Source organism: Ostrea edulis, chromosome 5 (genome assembly GCF_947568905.1).
Source record: "Ostrea edulis chromosome 5, xbOstEdul1.1, whole genome shotgun sequence".
NCBI lineage: Eukaryota > Metazoa > Mollusca > Bivalvia > Ostreida > Ostreidae > Ostrea > Ostrea edulis.
Window position 1 is genome coordinate 45,372,933 of NC_079168.1, and position 17,500 is coordinate 45,390,432.

The window sequence follows — 17,500 nt, forward strand, 5'->3', positions numbered from 1 at the left end:
AAAAGACTCGAGTCTTTGTTTACATAACACAGATTTAAGGCTAAAATATTGTTTTTATTCTTTCATTCAGAAGGTCAAAATTTGGCTGTCAATATTATATGAGTTATATTTTTAATGTTTACCATCAAAATTGAAAAATATTTTTATCAAAAATCGTGAACCAGTCCCTTTAAACATTTGAAAACTAAATCATGACACATTTAAGAAGTAGGGGGTAATATGAAAATGTTTAGACTTTTTTGGAGAAAATAGACTTGTCCACAAACTTTACTTGCAGCCTTTGGATGAAGATTAAAATTTACAGTCTACATGTTAAAGTATTCATCTGATCAGAAATCAAAAGGGTCTAGTAGAAAAGTCCAATGATAGAATAAACTAGATGGTATTAGAATTCTGATTTGAATTTCTTTCAGTGTACCTGTTTATGGGTCTTTTGGTAATGATGCTGCTATTGGCGGTCCTGTATGACATACCTGAGCTCAATTTAGGCTTCCACTTCTATCTGAAGAGCGATGAAGAAGAAGAAGAATGGGCCAGGCTGAGGAGTGGAACAGAAAGCAGCGGACCCAAATACACCAAGCAGAGAGACGATGACACCCACAAACAGACGGGGGGAAGTCAGATGTATCAACCCACCCAGGATGATGTAGCAGCAGCCACTGGGAACTAATTAATGACCATATTATTCCTAATGAGCACCATAATGCTCACAAAAACATCAATGTAATTTGAAAGAGGCACCATGCTTTGATTAAAATTTGAATACGCATGTTTACACTTTCAGTTTTAAAAAACACTAGGGGATCAACACTGAATTATTTGATTGACTGGGGAGGTTTGATAAGTAGAGGGGTTAGGAGAAATGGTTAATGGGTGGGAAGAGCATCATAAAGGTGTTGGGTAAGGAATGAAGGGGGAAGAACGTACAACCTGTCGGCCCACTTTGAGTATTGGTGCCCATTAGGATGAATATGGTAGAAGTGCTTGGATCTGTGTTTCATGTAGTAGATTTATTGTACATGATGAGTGTAATATTGGTTTGTTTGAAAAGAATACACCTTCTTGTGTACGATATACATGTAATACAAAACGGGTAGATGAGACACTGTAGTATACTGTAGGTGTGGAAAGGTTTAGTTTTTGTAGTGCGACTGTTACTTGTTCGCATTTCAAAATATCTGTATACAAAAATGATGGTTATTGTATTAAGTTAATAGATTATTAGGATTGAGTGACCTAGTTTTTATTCAGCTATTTAAGCAGTCACAGTGCTTCTGTATGGGTACTTTTGATGGTGTAGTCAATAGAGGTAGTTTTATGAAGGGCATAATTTGGCCGTTCTAACATTTTGATGTTGTTTATGAGTAATGTACCCATCCAACGGATTTGTGTTCACTAGTCTCTCATTATGACACTGTGTGTCTATTTACTGTGTTATGACATCACAATCTGCAATATTATTGTTTCTCATTATGACACTGTGCGCCTATTTACTGTGTTATGACATCATAATCTGCAATATTAATTTCCAAATTCTTGAAATTGTAAAATATGCTAAATCTATTGGCTTTTGACAAATTTTTCATGTGCAGTTCAAACTTCAATCAATCCAGTTTTAAAAGGACATGCATGGGTGATTGATAATCAGGAAAACGTATGGGATGTGGGCTGGTGCAATTTAAATATTGATTGTTAAATATCTGTTGAAATACTCGTTTTGAACAAAATTTCAGATGCTTCTTACTCTCGTATCTGGACTCTCTGGGTGAAACCCTTGTTATGGATAGACTGAAGCCTCGTCTTGTATTGTATGTGTGCTTATTTTAGCGTGTCTGAAATTTGGCACAATTATAGCTGATGCACTATTTGGCGTGATCATGATTTAGCACTTTTTCTGTGTTTGATACCCAGTAATGGATGAATTACAGATTTTCATATTTTAGCACAACCTTAAATTAGCACTCTTGCTTTAAACGTGCTAATACCAAACAAACTTTGAATCTCACTTAATAAGTGCACGTACAGTATGTAGAAAATTGAACACAACCTGCCATTTCTTATGATTGCAAATATGGACTAGTTCTTGAATGCAAGAGAGAATGGAGCACAATTATGAATTAACACAATATGTTGCTCTCTGGTACACATAAGCAGATGTTTTCTACTCGCACACAAAAAGAAAAAGTTGCTTCTTACTTTTATCATGCTATAGCTAAAAATCCAAATACAGTGAACTCTGTCCCCGAGTCTCGTGCACCTTAATCTTCCAACATTGCTGAAAGAGCACCTGTGTTCACTAGCACCTTAGGAAAAACAGAACTACAGGGTATTTCAATAGTAGTGATGGATTTTTTAATCCCAATCAGCGAGAGAGAGAGATTGCCCAGGAAGTAAAGTACACTAGACATACATATGTACATTGCATATTTATATAGAAATGTTCCAAGGCATTCCACACAAGGATTTTATTGTTTTCTGTTATTCTATGAACACATATAATGGTAGCTTTGTAAGTTATATTGTTGAAGATGGAAATACATGTATCATATTTCCTCAAATGTTATATTAATTACTGTGGAATCACTAGAATTCGTGGTGGCTCAATTTTCGTGGAATTCGTGGGTACCCCTAACCCATGAATTTACATCCTCAACAAATAAAGAATCATAATTACATTCCATAGTTATCTTTCTTACAAATATATAAATCCACGAAATTTCGTCCCCACAAACCCGTAAAAATTCAGCAATCCACGAAAATTAGCCCCCACAAATTTAAATGATTCTACAGTACCTTTATTAGGAAAATAACTCCCGTATTGGTGGTACTGTATATCGGGTAATTTTAGTGCACTGCAAATGTTGGGTTTCTTTTGGTGAATGAGAAAAATACGCCAGAAATCAAAATTCAATTCATAGCACCAAAAAATAAAGCGCTATTAGATTCAAACTACTTTATTTATAAAATTCCATTAAATTTTCTTGATGCCGAAATTTCCCTTTATACAGTATTTTATTGTTCTGTTGGTTGTTATAAATAGTGCAAGATAGAGTATTGTTGATTTGTGCAGGTTGTATATTGAAGTGCATAAAAAATATTTGCATGTTGTTTTTTGTTAATGTAACTACATGTCTTATACAGAGTAGATAGCAATATTTGTATGTCCCTGTTGATTTTAATATATTTTACATGTATATTTAAAACAAAGTTTAATTCATACTTAAAGATGATGCAGAATGTTATGAAATGATCATGAATTTGACACAATTAGGAAGAGGTACACCATGCCATTACTTATCAGAAAACCTGTCCCATTTTATCACTTTTATTACAGCCTTTCAAAAAAAAATCGAATAGTCTAGGCATGTTTAAGAATTGCCAAATTCATTTGTCCATCCTACTATGTCAACAAGTGCAAAAGAATCAAGTTCTAGAAGTGTTCTTGTGATATATTACTGGAAAGAGAACAATGCAAATATGGTCATTCTCGAGGTAGCTGAGATCACCAAGTACAAAGACTTTCGATTGTCAAATTTATCTGATGAAGCATGGGTATTATTCTAAAACATTGTCATTTCCGACACTTCCAGTCAACCAAGATTATCTCAGATCCGAGATTTCTCACCGAATTATGCCACCAAGATAATAGTTTCTCAAATTCAAATGCCTCTTGGAGCTTCTTCTTCAGATTTGAGATTATTTTTGATTAGCATTACAATTCAATTTTTTTTAAAATCTGTGACATCCCCTATTATTCTTACATGAAAGCTCACTTCTGATTTTTAAGTTTCTTTTATGACCTTGGAGGCAATATGTCAGGTTGAATGATCAGTGCTCTGAGCTTTTTTTGCCTGTGTATTTCATTCGCATACCAGGGTGGTGTTCAGGATCCCCCAGATGGTATATAATTAGTCACACGACATACTTCTGTTACACTTACAGTGGAGTAAATTTGTAAATCATATGTAAACACAAAGCTACTTTAAATATAGTTCTTACTTATATCATTTCAGTTTGATATCCAGCTTTAATTCCTTGTGTTGGGGCTAAATTAGTTTTCAAGTATGTAGTTCAATATCTAGATTGTACCTCAGCACTAGTGCTACAATGTTATTTAAGCAGGCGAGAACTCTGGAGGTTCTCTAGAAATCCATCCATTCCTTAAAAATGTCTTTCTTTTACTTTGAATATATGCTTTGCTTTATATGTATTGACTGTTTTGAACTATTTACATTTCAAAGAATCTCACTTTATGTTCAATGCTTTGATGCACACATCCGTGTTGCAGTGATTTTCAGTTCAAGATTTACTTGATTGAGAATCGATTATTGTACTTTTCAGTTTCTATTGTGAACGTTTATTTCTATGTTGTTCATTCCTTAAATATATACATGTATATGTTTCATTTTTTTGTTTGTAGCAACTGCATATTAAATGCTGATAAATGAGTAAACAGATTTTTGCCTTCTTGCATCATTGAGGATGATTGATTGAGCAGATTTTTGTCTTCTTGCATCATTAAGGATGATGGATTGACGGACTAAATCCAGATCCATGATAGTGAGAAGCACCACATTGTCCAAGTTTTTCAAATGGAAGTACACCATTTAATCTGAAATATATCCTTTGTTCTTTTGGATGCCATCACCTGTCTGGACAGTGGATTAAGATTTTAAGTTCAAGTCCTACAAGAGTTTGAACCTTTTTTCTTAATGATTTGGCACTAAAATTGCAATTTTTTTGCTACAGGAGGAAAATTTTGAATTTCCAATCCCACAATATGATTACACATTAATAGTGACAATTTTAATATCCGTAGAGTACAGTTATTGCTACAAAATATGAAAAATTTACCACTATTCTGCAGACATTCAAATAACAACATGATTGAACATTTAATATCTTTTCTGAAAGTCAGAAACTTGTAAACAAAACTGCTATTTTTGAATAGCAATTGGCAATGTTGAAAATCAATTTTCATTCAACACGGTGTGCACTGAGGTGTTGAATTGCTAGTTTTATCAACCAAATCTGGATTTTCAACAATCGTGATTTCTCATGCTTCATCAAATAGCTAAACACTTGAAGCATCGCGAATTTTCTTGATGTCTTCCATCAGTTTCCCTGAGAGCTAGCAAAATGCATGTCGCTGACATTTAGAGCACTATTTCGGAGATGTCGACTGGAGGTCATTGGACTTGGACAGGGAGATAGAACAGTCCATTCACAGCATCCAGTAGAGCTCGCATGCATGACAGCTTCGAATCAAAACCTCCAGCCTTCTCTTGTTCCGAGGCATTCCGTACATTGTTCAGGTACCTTGAGAAATTAAAAAATACAATCAAATAAAGATAAAGTTGAACAGTTCACAATATTGCATAAAATAGGATGTTGAAAATCTGCGAGTAACAGTACATGAATGCACTCTGATACTAGGTTTGCTTTATGTCCTTTTCAGATTTTTTCACTCCACAAATTTAGACTTGTGCATGGCGCTCGGGGCTGTAAAAGTGAGGGTTCTTTATCATGCCAATGCCTGAAGCAACACAGGACCTTGATTTTAAAGATCTCATTAAAATGACCTGCAACTCTCGCTTATAAATGAGTATTGTTTTAACAAACTGATTTTTTTTATTTTTATGGAGAGGTTTGGGCAGGGGGTTATTGGAATTAAATCAGCACAACACGAGGATAAATGCATTTCATTTAGTAGCCAAATTGTCGTCTTTTCGAACTGCATAAGATTTTAAAATATTTTTTCCCTATACATGGTATCATCTTGCAAAAACTTGTGCAATTGTGAACCCATGCTGACCCCAGGGGCCATGAAATTTGAATCTACAAATAATACATTGAATGCTTGTATATTGTTTATACCACAAACTGTAGACAAGTGTAGATTTGCTTTTCAAAAAAATTTAGGTCCTGAATGGTCACTGCAATCCTGAGGGGTAGGATTAAATTCTTCAAAAAATATTGCTATCTTTAAAATCTTTTTAGATTAAAGAACACATCTCGTGTTTTCAAAGTATACAGAATTATATACATTTTGTCTTCCTTATGCTTATAGAAATTAATTGTAATAGTTCGTTCGCTGAAGTATTGCGATAATTAGCCACAATACGGACTTAAATCTATGCCCCGATTTCAAAAAGCCTAGTTAATTAGATAGGTAGTCACGTGGTACAGTGACGTCATATGCGACCTTCGTCGATCAACTTGTTGTAAAAGTAGTGTTAGATATTTTTAAATGCTCGGGTTTTAGGGGCCTAATTTATTTACCATGGATAACATTTATTTCGATGTTGACAAATTTCCCGAGTCTTATATCTTTTAGCCACCAGTGCATACAAACAGCGACCCAAATGTAGCGAGAAAAGCGAGTATGAAATCTGCATAAATTTGCGAGTAAATAATGTTTACATGGGATCACTGTCTAAACACAATTTGGTAATGCCATTTCTGTAAACAACTGTAATTAGCGTTGTTGCTTTTCTAAAATAAACAGTGCAATTATTATTAAATTTATTTTTGGAGAAGTTAGATAGGCCTAAATTATGATACGATTATGTATCATTGACAACTAGGCCTACTGTCACGGGAGCATTTCGGAAAATAATAATAATAATAATAATCAAACTTATTGTGAAAATCACAATACTTTTAAATTATTTTATTAAAACAATTTTATTACGCCTAATCATTATTTTTTGTTATCAACACGTTGTTACTTAGGAAGTGGGAGCGCGGCGTACTGTTGTTGTAAACACGTACGCGTTCCTTAAAAAAAAATGAAAGCATTATAATTCAATTGAAAGTCGGGAAATATTATATTTTATTATTTATAATTGAAAGTTCAATTATCTTTTATCTTTAAATTTCTTTTTTAAAACTACCAGTTGGTAGACACTGCTAGCAAAGTTCTGCCTACATGTTGTTACAAGGTGAAGGTCATTTGGTGCGAGTGTGTATTGAATTCGAGAGCAGAACGGAAAGCATATGCCGTAGGTCTATATGTAACAGTGCGTAGCTTCGATAGAACCATTTTCTCGCAGTTTATCTACGTCTTTGTCCAAGTGTTTGTTTTAAAAAGTACAGGGACAAATTCTACTGGGGGTTTTTATGGCAAAGTCGTTGTGCCGACAAAAAATATTCACGTCTTGTCCCTCATACCTTCCTTCGATAGTTGAAAAAGATACAGTCCAAATCCTCTCTACTGACAGCAAGTACACCCTTAAACGGCACAAAACACCCTAATGCAGTGTTATTTACAAGCTGTTAATGTGATAATTGTTTGTTTGTCAATTAAATCTAATCTGTTTATGAAATGGCTATCAACTGTTTTCAAATCTTCTCGCTCGAGGTCGCATATGACGTCACAGATAATGGCGCGTAAACTATCGAAGAAAATATGCATATTGCAAGATTTGAATTTCATCGCTTTCAAACTCGAAAACTACGCAAACTGTTTCATTTAAAACACATGTAAAGTAGTTTAAGGCATGAAATGAATGAATTTTGCTGAAAAAATTAAAAAGTTTAAAAACATGCAATGTGTCCTTTAAGGACATCTAGAAGATAAGGTATGTGTATAGTCATGATGAGCAAAGATGCCTCTACAAATTGTGAAATTCGTGGCTCCTGGGTCAGGAGTTCTGGTGCTAAAGTGAGTTGTATGTAAAAATCAATATATGCACCCAGGGATGCATGAGCTGAGTTGCATGGAGTCTTTCTAACCTGCTATCCAACAATATAACCAAGTTTCATTTGATTCAGTTTTAAACTTTTCGAGTTATTGTCCAGAAACCATATTTGTCTGAAGTTTTGAATCTATTTTCAGTCACTGTGACCTTGACCTTTGACCTCCAAAATCAATAGGGGCCTTGCTTTGCTGGTATCCAACAATATATCCAAGTTTCATTTGATTCAAATTAAAAATTTTCGAGTTATCCTCCTGAAACCAATTTTTTTTGGAATTTTAAATATGACCTTGACCTTTGACCTATTTTCTCCAAAATCAATAGGGGTCTTTCTTACCTGGTACATAGCAATATCTTTATGTATCATTTGATTCAGATTTAAACTTTCTGAGTTATCATCTGGAAACCAAATTTTTCTGAAATTTTCATTCTATTTTCGGTCACTGTGACCTTGACCTTTGACAATTTCTCTCCAAAATTAATAGGGGTCTTCTTTACCTGGTACCCAACAATATATCAAAGTTTCATTTGATTAGATTGTAAACTTTTTGAGTTATCATCCGGAAACCAATTGTTAACGCCCAACAGCCCGCCCGCATCACCAAACCAATAGATAAGTTCAACTTCATTGCAACTCGGCTAAAAATATGGGTTGCAAAAGGGAAATGGACAACATTTTAATGTGATCACTACTAGTTTATATTCCTATGAAAAACTTTGAACCCCTAAATTGGCCCCATTGTGACCCTGGGAACCATAAAAGAAGCTATCATCTAAGTTTTGTAATTTCTGACTTGTTGGTTCTTGAGAGGGTTTATAGATGACCCACCTAATCATAATAATTTAAATTCATCATGATATAAAAAGAGTGCATACTGTGGAATCACAATTATATTCAAATTACAGACCAACACAAGGGAGAGCACTTTTAATAGTGTCAATTTTCTGTGCAATTTTCTCCTGAGTGACAATTAAATAGTTAGCGTGGATTGGTTTTAAGGAGTTAGTTACCTATGAAATTTTGGTTACCTATGATCATTGACCTCCATGAACAATGATAATTCCACAGTATATCTAATACAGACATTGTATATGGAAAGAACTTGTATGTGTCCTTTTTTACTAACATTACAACATTTTCTCCTTTAATAGAAGATTTCTTGATCCTTCAAATGAACAAAAATGAATCCCCTTTACCCAAGGATGTTTTGCAGCAAGTTTGGCTTAAATTGGTAGAGAGTTTGTGGAGAAATAGTTGAAAATGTTAAAAGTTAACAGACAACCAACCAAACTTTGATCAGGAAAGAGTGCACTTGAGCTTTCAACTCGTGCGAGCTTAAAAATCCTTATGCATATTTTTTATCATAATATTGTCAGAATGAGAAATTCAGTTGTAGTTATAAAAAATGTCAAAACAACTTTGATTTCTTTACCTAGAGAAGACTTACCCTTTTGTGTCTAGTTCTTCTTCCTCTGGGGGCTCTGGTCCCAGAACATCCAGATGTATAGGGCAGTAGCTGTACAACTCAGCAGTCTCTAGAGGTACTGACATAAATGGCCCCTGGGATCCCTGATATAAAAATGGAGAAATCAAACATTTCTTAACTTACTCTATAGATTTTCTACTTTGTTCTTCAGATATGTGATTTTAGTTGCAGTGTCCTGCAGGGCTAACTGGAATTCAAGACAATACCAAAGAAAGATGCATCATAAAATCAAACTATACAGACAAAGCATTTCATATTCCTTATACCCAGTAATGTCATATTTTACCAATTTGATTCCAGTGGAGAACTCTGTTTTGGCAATCACAGAAGCATGGATTTCATTCTCTTTGTCTATGTCTGTTTTGTGTTCTGTTAGGATATCCTTGGCAGATCTGTCTGAAAACATCTGAAATCAAAGACAACAAGCATGTAAAGATCAAATCATATCCAATCACTGAATGTCACACTAGAGTGCATCTTAAATATCTCTGCCAATAATTTATGTCTTCGATTCTGTGCATTTACAGGTAATGTGTGTATAAGTCAGACTTGGACTTCAAACTCTAAATTTTATCACACCCCCCCCCCCCCCCCCCCCCCCCCCCCCCCCCCCCAAGAGATATATATTCGATTATATATGATATATCTGCCAAAAATAATACATGTTTGATTCTGTTTGTGCATTTACATGTATGTACATATGTATTTGTGTTTGAATGTATGTGGACAAGATTACATAAAATCTAAATCTTGAATTTCATTCATCAAACCCATTTTTTTGGTGAATATTTTACTGGCAAGAGGTGATTGAATTTGTATTCCAAGAAAAGGTCCATGAGCCTTTAATAGTCACCCGAGTTTCACACACAAATCTTTACGTACGTATATAGGAACTCCGAAGTGTTGCAAGTTGATGGTACAATGAATGATTCTTTTTATAAACCCAGAACTTGGAATGGACTTCAGATTTTGTGATCAAACATCATATGAGCTTCTAAAGTTTCTTTATTTATAAAGCACTGTCACCTTGATGCAAAGTAGGACAGAAAGACAGAATAAAGACCTGGCGATTCCTCTATACCATCTAACCTTGTTTGCAGGGAATATTGCTATGATCTAATTTGTTTCCTATACAGGTGACTCTTATTAGCGTGAATTTCGATGTCTCAATTTCTCATTGTAATCTCAGTTTCAATCTTTTTTCTATAAAAACAAGAAATTTGTAAGTATTGCATGGCAGTATATGTCCCCAACCAGTTATTTTTTATTTCACAGTAGAGGAGTTGCTATTCTTTCCCGTAGTTCAGGTGTTTCTTTTATACATGGGGGGGGTTAAGGGTTAATCCATGGCTATGTCCGTAACATGCAAACAATAAAATTCACATTCCCACAAAAATGACTGATTTTACGGTATTCTATTACATGCAGCAGCAGCTTACCAGTTCATCCAGCAGTGCCTCCCTGTGTCTCTTCTTGGAGTCTTTCTCCCATTGTTCTTCCTCTACAATTAGCTTCCTCTTGCGTACATTTTCCTCTTTTTCTTGTTCAATTAAGTTCTCCAAGTATTCTTCATCCTTGCTCTTCATTTCAAATCAATACATGATCTTATCAGTGACACTGTATGTAATTGGTGATGAATTCTAGTGTTTAGTTCATGATTTAGTTCTATTCAAGCTCATATACTTGACAAACCATAGTTTTGAATTGTAGTGTTTTGTTCATGTCAGATTCAGTCCTATTCCAACTAGTACCGAATACATGGAATCTTTAGCAAGACACAAACTTAGCGATTTTCCCCATCAAAATGGGCAAATATAATTAGCGAGAGCTAATTTTAGTGACTTTTATAATCCCAGGAAAGATAACTACAGTGCATCACCTATGATACGGAGTGAATTGTTAGCGATATTTAATTTTAGCGATCTCAACACCCTTGCTAATAATGCCAAAATTAAATCCTTGCTAAATATTCTGCTTATACGGTATGTTTGACAGACCATGTAATATTTGGTAGTCCAAACCTAGTGTCCATAATTATTTTAAGTATCATTCAGATCATCTTCACTAGATGATAAGGAGTGAAGTGGTTAGCAAACTTAAGATAACCTTACTTTATTGCACCTACCTTTTTATTCCTTGCTTTACTGATTTGATCTTTATTATCCCTCTTGTACTTTTCAATCATCTGTTTTGTGTCATCAACATCAATATTGTTCACAATATTGTAAACTGAAATTGATGAAAAAAGTCAGTGTAATAATTGATTAAAAGTAAACACAATGCAACATAATATCCAGAGTTCTTAGTACCACAACCAACAAGAGTACTGCAAACGGTACAACATACGCCTGATAGACCTTCAGTGCAATATCTGTATCCATGACGAGAAAAAGTCCAGAAAACTATTTGACCTACTTTTGAAACTGAATATGTACTTCTCTGAGAGGGAAGTTGTGACAAAATTCCAGGGTAATACCTGTATTCATAGCCAAAAAAATCAGGAAAACTATTTGACCTAATTTTACTCCTAAAGTAAATTTTAAAAGATTTAACATATATCTATAATTATCTATTTCGCTATACAAAATTCTGTTTTGGCCATGGGGGTCATGGTTTAAACAAACTTTAATCTATACTATGTAACATTACTTTAATATCAATTTGACAAACTTCTAGTTATTTAGAAGATTTATCTAAATATTTTTTACATGTAAAATTTTACGTCTGTGTTGTAGTCCTTCCTGGTCGGGGTAGAAGAAGTTAAAATCATGAAAAGATTAAAAACATAAACAACAAATTTTGATCAGAAAATGTTACTTGAGCTGACATTATACAATGTACATATACCGTTTACTTACTTATTGTTTCTATCCTTTCTATATAATCATTGTATTCCTCCAAAGTATCAAAATCCTCTTCTTTTTTATTATAGCTTAAAAGAATGTCTAATACTAGTAATTCAAAACACCTTAAGCAACATATCAAACTGTTTAAAATGCTCTTTTAATGATGGTTTATTTACACTTCAACATTGAAATCCACATATATACATAGAAAATGTTGATGCTAATATTTCAGTATGTACATGACAAAGGCAATATTCAATGTATCTAATTACTCACTCTTTTAAAATCTTTTTCCTAATCTCTATTTCCTTTTCTGTAGATGGATCTTCAAATAATTGAACTCTAAAATTAATTTTCCTCAAGGCCGTTCCACATTCTGGACAGGATCCTGAACCTTTGACAAATAAAGCTTCTACACAAGTTTCACATCTGCAAGACATCAACACCATTTAGCATAGACATGGTATAATATAATCATAAATCATTTTGGCTCAGTACAGCTTGCGAATTATAACAATAGTAATGCTTTAATTCATAATCTTACTGCACATGTACCAAATACAGATGATCCATAATGATGATATACAGTATTTGTTGAAACCTTAATGGATTGAAGAGTAAAAAAAACAAGATGTGTTTGTGAAACACAAATGCCCCCGATAATGGCCAATTCTGAAGATGGCCAAGGTCACATGGGCAAATATCTTGGTACCAGTAGAAAGATCTTGTCAAAAGAAATGCTCATGTACAATATGAAAGCTCTTATATTTACCATTTAGAAGTTATGACCAATGTAAAAAAAAAAATTAAAGTAGGTCAAATGTCAAGGTCAAAAGGTTCAATACCAACGGAAAGATCTTGTAACAAGGAATACTCATGTGAAATATCAAAGCTCTATCTCTTACTGTTCAAAAGTTATTAGCAAGGTTAAAGTTTTCAAAAAGTAGGTCAAACTCCAAGGTCAAGGTCACAGAGTCAGAAATGTTGGTACCCACGGAAAGGTCTTGTCACAAGGAATACTCATGTGAAATACCAAAGCTCTATCTCTTACTGTTCAAAAGTTATTAGCAAGGTTAAAGTTTTCAAAAAGTAGGTCAAACTCCAAGGTCAAGGTCACGGGGTAAAAAATGTTGGTACCCACGGAAAGGTCTTGTCACAAGGAATACTCATGTGAAATATCAAAGCTCTATCACTTACTGTTCAAAAGTTATTAGCAAGGTTAAAGTTTCAGACAGAATGACAGAATTACAAAATGACAGACAGGACAAAAACAATATGCCCCCCGATCTTCGATCTCGAGGGCATAAAAATTTGTACTACATACTAAACCATTTGGATATGAGCTTTGATCCCAAGCCACATGAATATTATTTGGACCTCATATCTCTATACATGTACCTATAAAACTAGGGACACAAAGGCCATATTCGCTGATGAGTTACCTAGCAATTAATTTTTTTTTTTTTTTAATCTGACATCAATGGAAATCTGAGGTATTTAACTCTAAATCTGAAAATTTTATTTTGTTGTAAAAATGTGCTATTATGATAGTTTTGGATGTAACTTTAACCATAGTCATTGATAAAATTAAAACTAAGTTTAAGATTTTATCAAAATAAAGATTTCGGTTCTATTGAATATATAGCATTTCATAGAAATCAATTTGTGTACGGGAAGACAATAATGTAATCTTGCTTCATTCAGAGCCTCTGGATAGGTTTTCTAACACAAATATTGACAACAAAATTTTATAAACCTTTTTATTTCTGTCATTGAAATAGTAAATCACAATTTTGCAACAAAAATTTTTGACGTCAAAATGAGAGCTACTAAGAATTACTTTAATACTTAATAGATGATTCACCAGTTTTGACATAGGATGGCCATCATCAGAATGAATGAAAACATTGAAAATTACTGAAGTGTATTTTGCAATCAATTATCGTTGTCCTATTAAAATTTCATCATCAAAGATGAATGATTTTTGTACATCCTGACTGGGTCAAAACTTCCTGTAGTCAAAATACCTTGTAATCATTTTTTGTGAGGGCTCAATTTTTGCGAATTTCATCTGTACCCCTGTCCCATGAATTTAAAACCAAAACACAATAGAAAATTTATGTTCCGTTGTAATGCAGTTAAAACTATGAAATTTAGGTCAAACTCCAAGGTCATAAGCCCAACATCATGACATCAAATGAAATTTCTTGTCATACAGAATCTAAATACAAAATATGAAATTTGCCCTACCGTAATTAGGTTGAGAGATATTCCCTAAGTTAGGTTTTCTTAAAAGTAAGTCAAACTAAAAGGTCACAAGATTAAAAACTTTGGTACCAAAAGAAAGGTCTTGTCACAAGGAATGCACATATGAAATATTACAACCCTGTCACTCATCATTCAAAAGTTATGAGCAAGGTTAAAGTTTTAAAAATATGCCCCCACAACTTTACTCACAGGGGCATTAAAAAAAACTTGAAATTCAAACAACTTAGAAATGTTTGCATTTTGATATGATTTAGTGTAGTCTTGCTACTCTTTAAAAGAATTTGTTATAATCAATTTCCTGTATATTCCCTATTGTGGCTCCATGGATTGAACAAACTTGAATTTGCACTACCTAAAGATGCTTGTATATCAATATGACTAATCCTGACCCTGCTGTTTATGAGAGAAAGATTTCTAAAGAGGTTTCGCTATATATTTTTATGTAAAACAATGATCCCCTATTGTGGCCCCACCCTATCCCAGGGGTCATTACTTGAACAAACTTCAATCCACAGTACCTGGGGATGCTTACATATTAATATGAGTAATGATGGTCCTGCTGTTATCTAGAAGAAGATTGTTTCTACATATCCTCATGTAATATCTCCTACTGTGGCCTCTCTAAAATCTACACTATGTCACGAAGCTTTCAAGTATACTTAAACTTTTCTAGCCCGGTGCTTCTTGAAAAGGTTTTCGAATGACCTAAACCTATACTTGCCTTTTCTTGATTATCTCCCCTGTGAAGGAAGCATGGCTCTTCATTCAAGCAACCTTGAGTTCTTGACCCCTGCCCCCCCCCCCCCCCCCCCCCCCCCCTCACAATTCAAAAACTGAAGTCTCAGGGAAAAAATTGAGGCAATTACAGAAGATGCAAACTTACACATAAATACTATATACTAAGTTTGGCCCCCACCCTGGGGTCAGAACCCCTACCCAGGGGATCATCAAATTTACAATTCTGGTAAAGGACAACCTGTTCTTTCAAAATAGCCATTTAGTTTCAAGTTAGTATCAATAACACTGAAGAAGATGTTATTCAAGTGTTTTACATATAAACACTATATAGTAAATTTGGTCCTGCCCTGGGGGTCAGAACCCCTACGTCAGGGATCGTGAAATTTACAAGTTTGGTAGAAGTCTTCCTGCTCTACATCACTATGTATTTAGTTTTTCTTAAACATGTGCAGTTGTAGAGAAGAGGATTTTTGAAAAATGGTCAATTTTTGCCCTGCCCCTAGAGGTGCAGGAATCCTGAAATTTACAATTTATGTCCCCCTTGTTCCAAAGATGCTTCATACCAAATTTGAAAAGAATTGGAATGATAGTTATCAAGAAGTTAAACATTTCTATTGTTCACACATTTAATAACTGACCATTTTGCCCCCACCCTGATACCAAAGCTCCTACCCCTGGGATCATCAAATTTACAATTTTAATAAAGGACTATCTGCTCTTTCTATATATTCATATAGTTTCAATTTAGTATCAATAGCACTAAAGAAGATGTTATTGAAGTGTTTTACACATAAACACTACATACCAAGTTTGGCCTCACCCTGGGGTCAGAAGTGAGAACCCCTACCCCGGGGGTCATGAAATTTACAATTTTGGTAGAAGCTTCCTTGATCATAATTACTATATACTCACTTTCTCTGCTAGATGCCCAGGAGTAAAGAAGAAGATTTTTAAAGAACTGCATCATCAATTTTACAGTTTTTATCCCAAAATTAAGGCCCCTTAGGGTGGGGGGTCACAAAATTTACAATTTCTGGTCTCCTTCACCTACAGATGCTGCATTCGAAATTTGGTCAGGATTGGCCCAGTAGTTTCTGGGAAGAAGTTGTTAACTGACGACGCACACAGGTTGGGAACACTTCTCCTATAGCGAGATATTCTCGCTATTTAAAACGCGATTATCCCTCTCTAGCAAGAATAAATATATCCTGTACAACTGAGAAAAACACCCGTGGAGTACATCTCTTCGTGATTCACGTGAAAAGAAGAAAAAGTGCTAAAAATGTCTGATACTTCTGCAAATATATTAATCAAAACAAAAACACTCACGATGTGTATTGGATTTCAGACTGCTTCCCTCTTACGCAGCAACTTTGATATGCAATTTCATGACTATGTTGTCAATTTCATAGAAACAATTCGCATCATGTTGAGTGCGTGTCGCACTTATTCAGCGTTGCACGGGATTTGCCATTATTTTCAATAAAGACGCCAAAACACCTGTTTATGGTAATGTTTATATCTCGCTAAAGGGGGATGATCGCGTTTTAGTGAGAATATCTTGCTATAGGGGAAGTGTTCCCAACCTGGCACAATGCAAGACCTCAGAAGAAGTATTGCATTTATACTCATCGAAGAATATAAACACTTACAACTTAAAAGTTTCAAATATGCATTTATATTTAAACATTCAGTGGATAATGCATTGTGTAACATTTACACAGGCATTCCAACCCACTGGATTGACATTGCACCAATGATATAAAGTACTGCAAAATTTTGTCAAATTACATTTTAAAACATTTCTACATTTGCGTTGAATGAATGGTGCATTGCGTAGTCACAAATGCAAAGTTACAATGATTGAATTTTGATGTCGTTGGCTTTTTATACCTGCAACATTACAAGTATCTGGGACTGACATATTGTAAGTGTGGTGAGGTGACAGGGACACAGGTCATTTTGTAAAACTTAGAATGATAGCTGTGTATGAAATGTTAAGGATTAATGATCTTTGGACAAACTGTTACTAGCACAACTAAACTGGTTACTTGTATAGCTATCTGCATACTGTTTTGAGGATAATTTTTGGTGCATTGATTAGATTCTGTAGGTGTAAACATTGTAATTCGTGTATCGTGGGAGCAATATTACAATAAGTTATCTTAAAATATGTTCTCTAACAAATAACACAAATATATATATCTTACAGGGAATGTCCACAAACGTTGACAAGGAGTTTTAAGGACGGGTTTCTATATTTCGTTGTTTTGCAACGAGGACAACCCTGGTCATCCATTTCTCAACAATTAACTCATTCTTAAAATATTCGAGTGTTTCACCTCACGTTGTATTTCATTCCACTGACCTATAGATCTAACGTCTAGGCCAATAAATGAAATTTATAATGAAATTCACTAACTTTAAAATCTTAATATGGTTTTATAAGCGTAGACAAAGA

The 17,500-nt window shown here is 34.3% G+C and overlaps 2 protein-coding genes across 2 annotated transcripts in view; one reads left to right on the forward strand and one right to left on the reverse strand.

Annotated features, from left to right (window-relative positions):
• Positions 1-4,458, forward strand: part of LOC125652035 (potassium channel subfamily K member 1-like) — a 15,267-nt gene extending 10,809 nt beyond the window's left edge. Inside the window, exon 4 of the mRNA XM_048880925.2 lies at positions 414-4,458. Within this exon, the coding sequence (XP_048736882.2) occupies positions 414-670 (257 nt within the window). The 3' untranslated portion in view covers positions 671-4,458. The remainder of the gene's footprint in view (positions 1-413) is intronic.
• Positions 4,459-4,791: 333 nt separating this feature from the next.
• LOC125652036 (CDK-activating kinase assembly factor MAT1-like) lies at positions 4,792-17,361 on the reverse strand. Its single transcript, XM_048880927.2, has 8 exons — positions 17,250-17,361; positions 12,310-12,462; positions 12,046-12,119; positions 11,313-11,416; positions 10,627-10,767; positions 9,474-9,593; positions 9,149-9,270; positions 4,792-5,319 (listed from the first exon to the last, which is right to left on the reverse strand). Exons 1-8 carry the CDS (start codon positions 17,336-17,338, stop codon positions 5,190-5,192), a joined length of 933 nt encoding a protein of 310 aa, XP_048736884.1. The 5' UTR covers positions 17,339-17,361; the 3' UTR covers positions 4,792-5,189.
• Between the last annotated feature and the right edge of the window lie 139 nt (positions 17,362-17,500).

Bases quoted from the DNA above. Each gene is read 5' to 3' on its own strand.
- LOC125652036 (XM_048880927.2), bottom strand. From the start codon at position 17,338: ATGGATGACCAGGGTTGTCCTCGTTGCAAAACAACGAAATATAGAAAC. The intron at 12,120-12,309 runs GTGAGTAATTAG...CATTCTTTTAAG, and splicing joins AGGAAAAAGATTTTAAAAGA to CTATAATAAAAAAGAAGAGG. The intron at 10,768-11,312 runs GTAGGTGCAATA...TTTGAAATGAAG, and splicing joins GTAAAGCAAGGAATAAAAAG to AGCAAGGATGAAGAATACTT.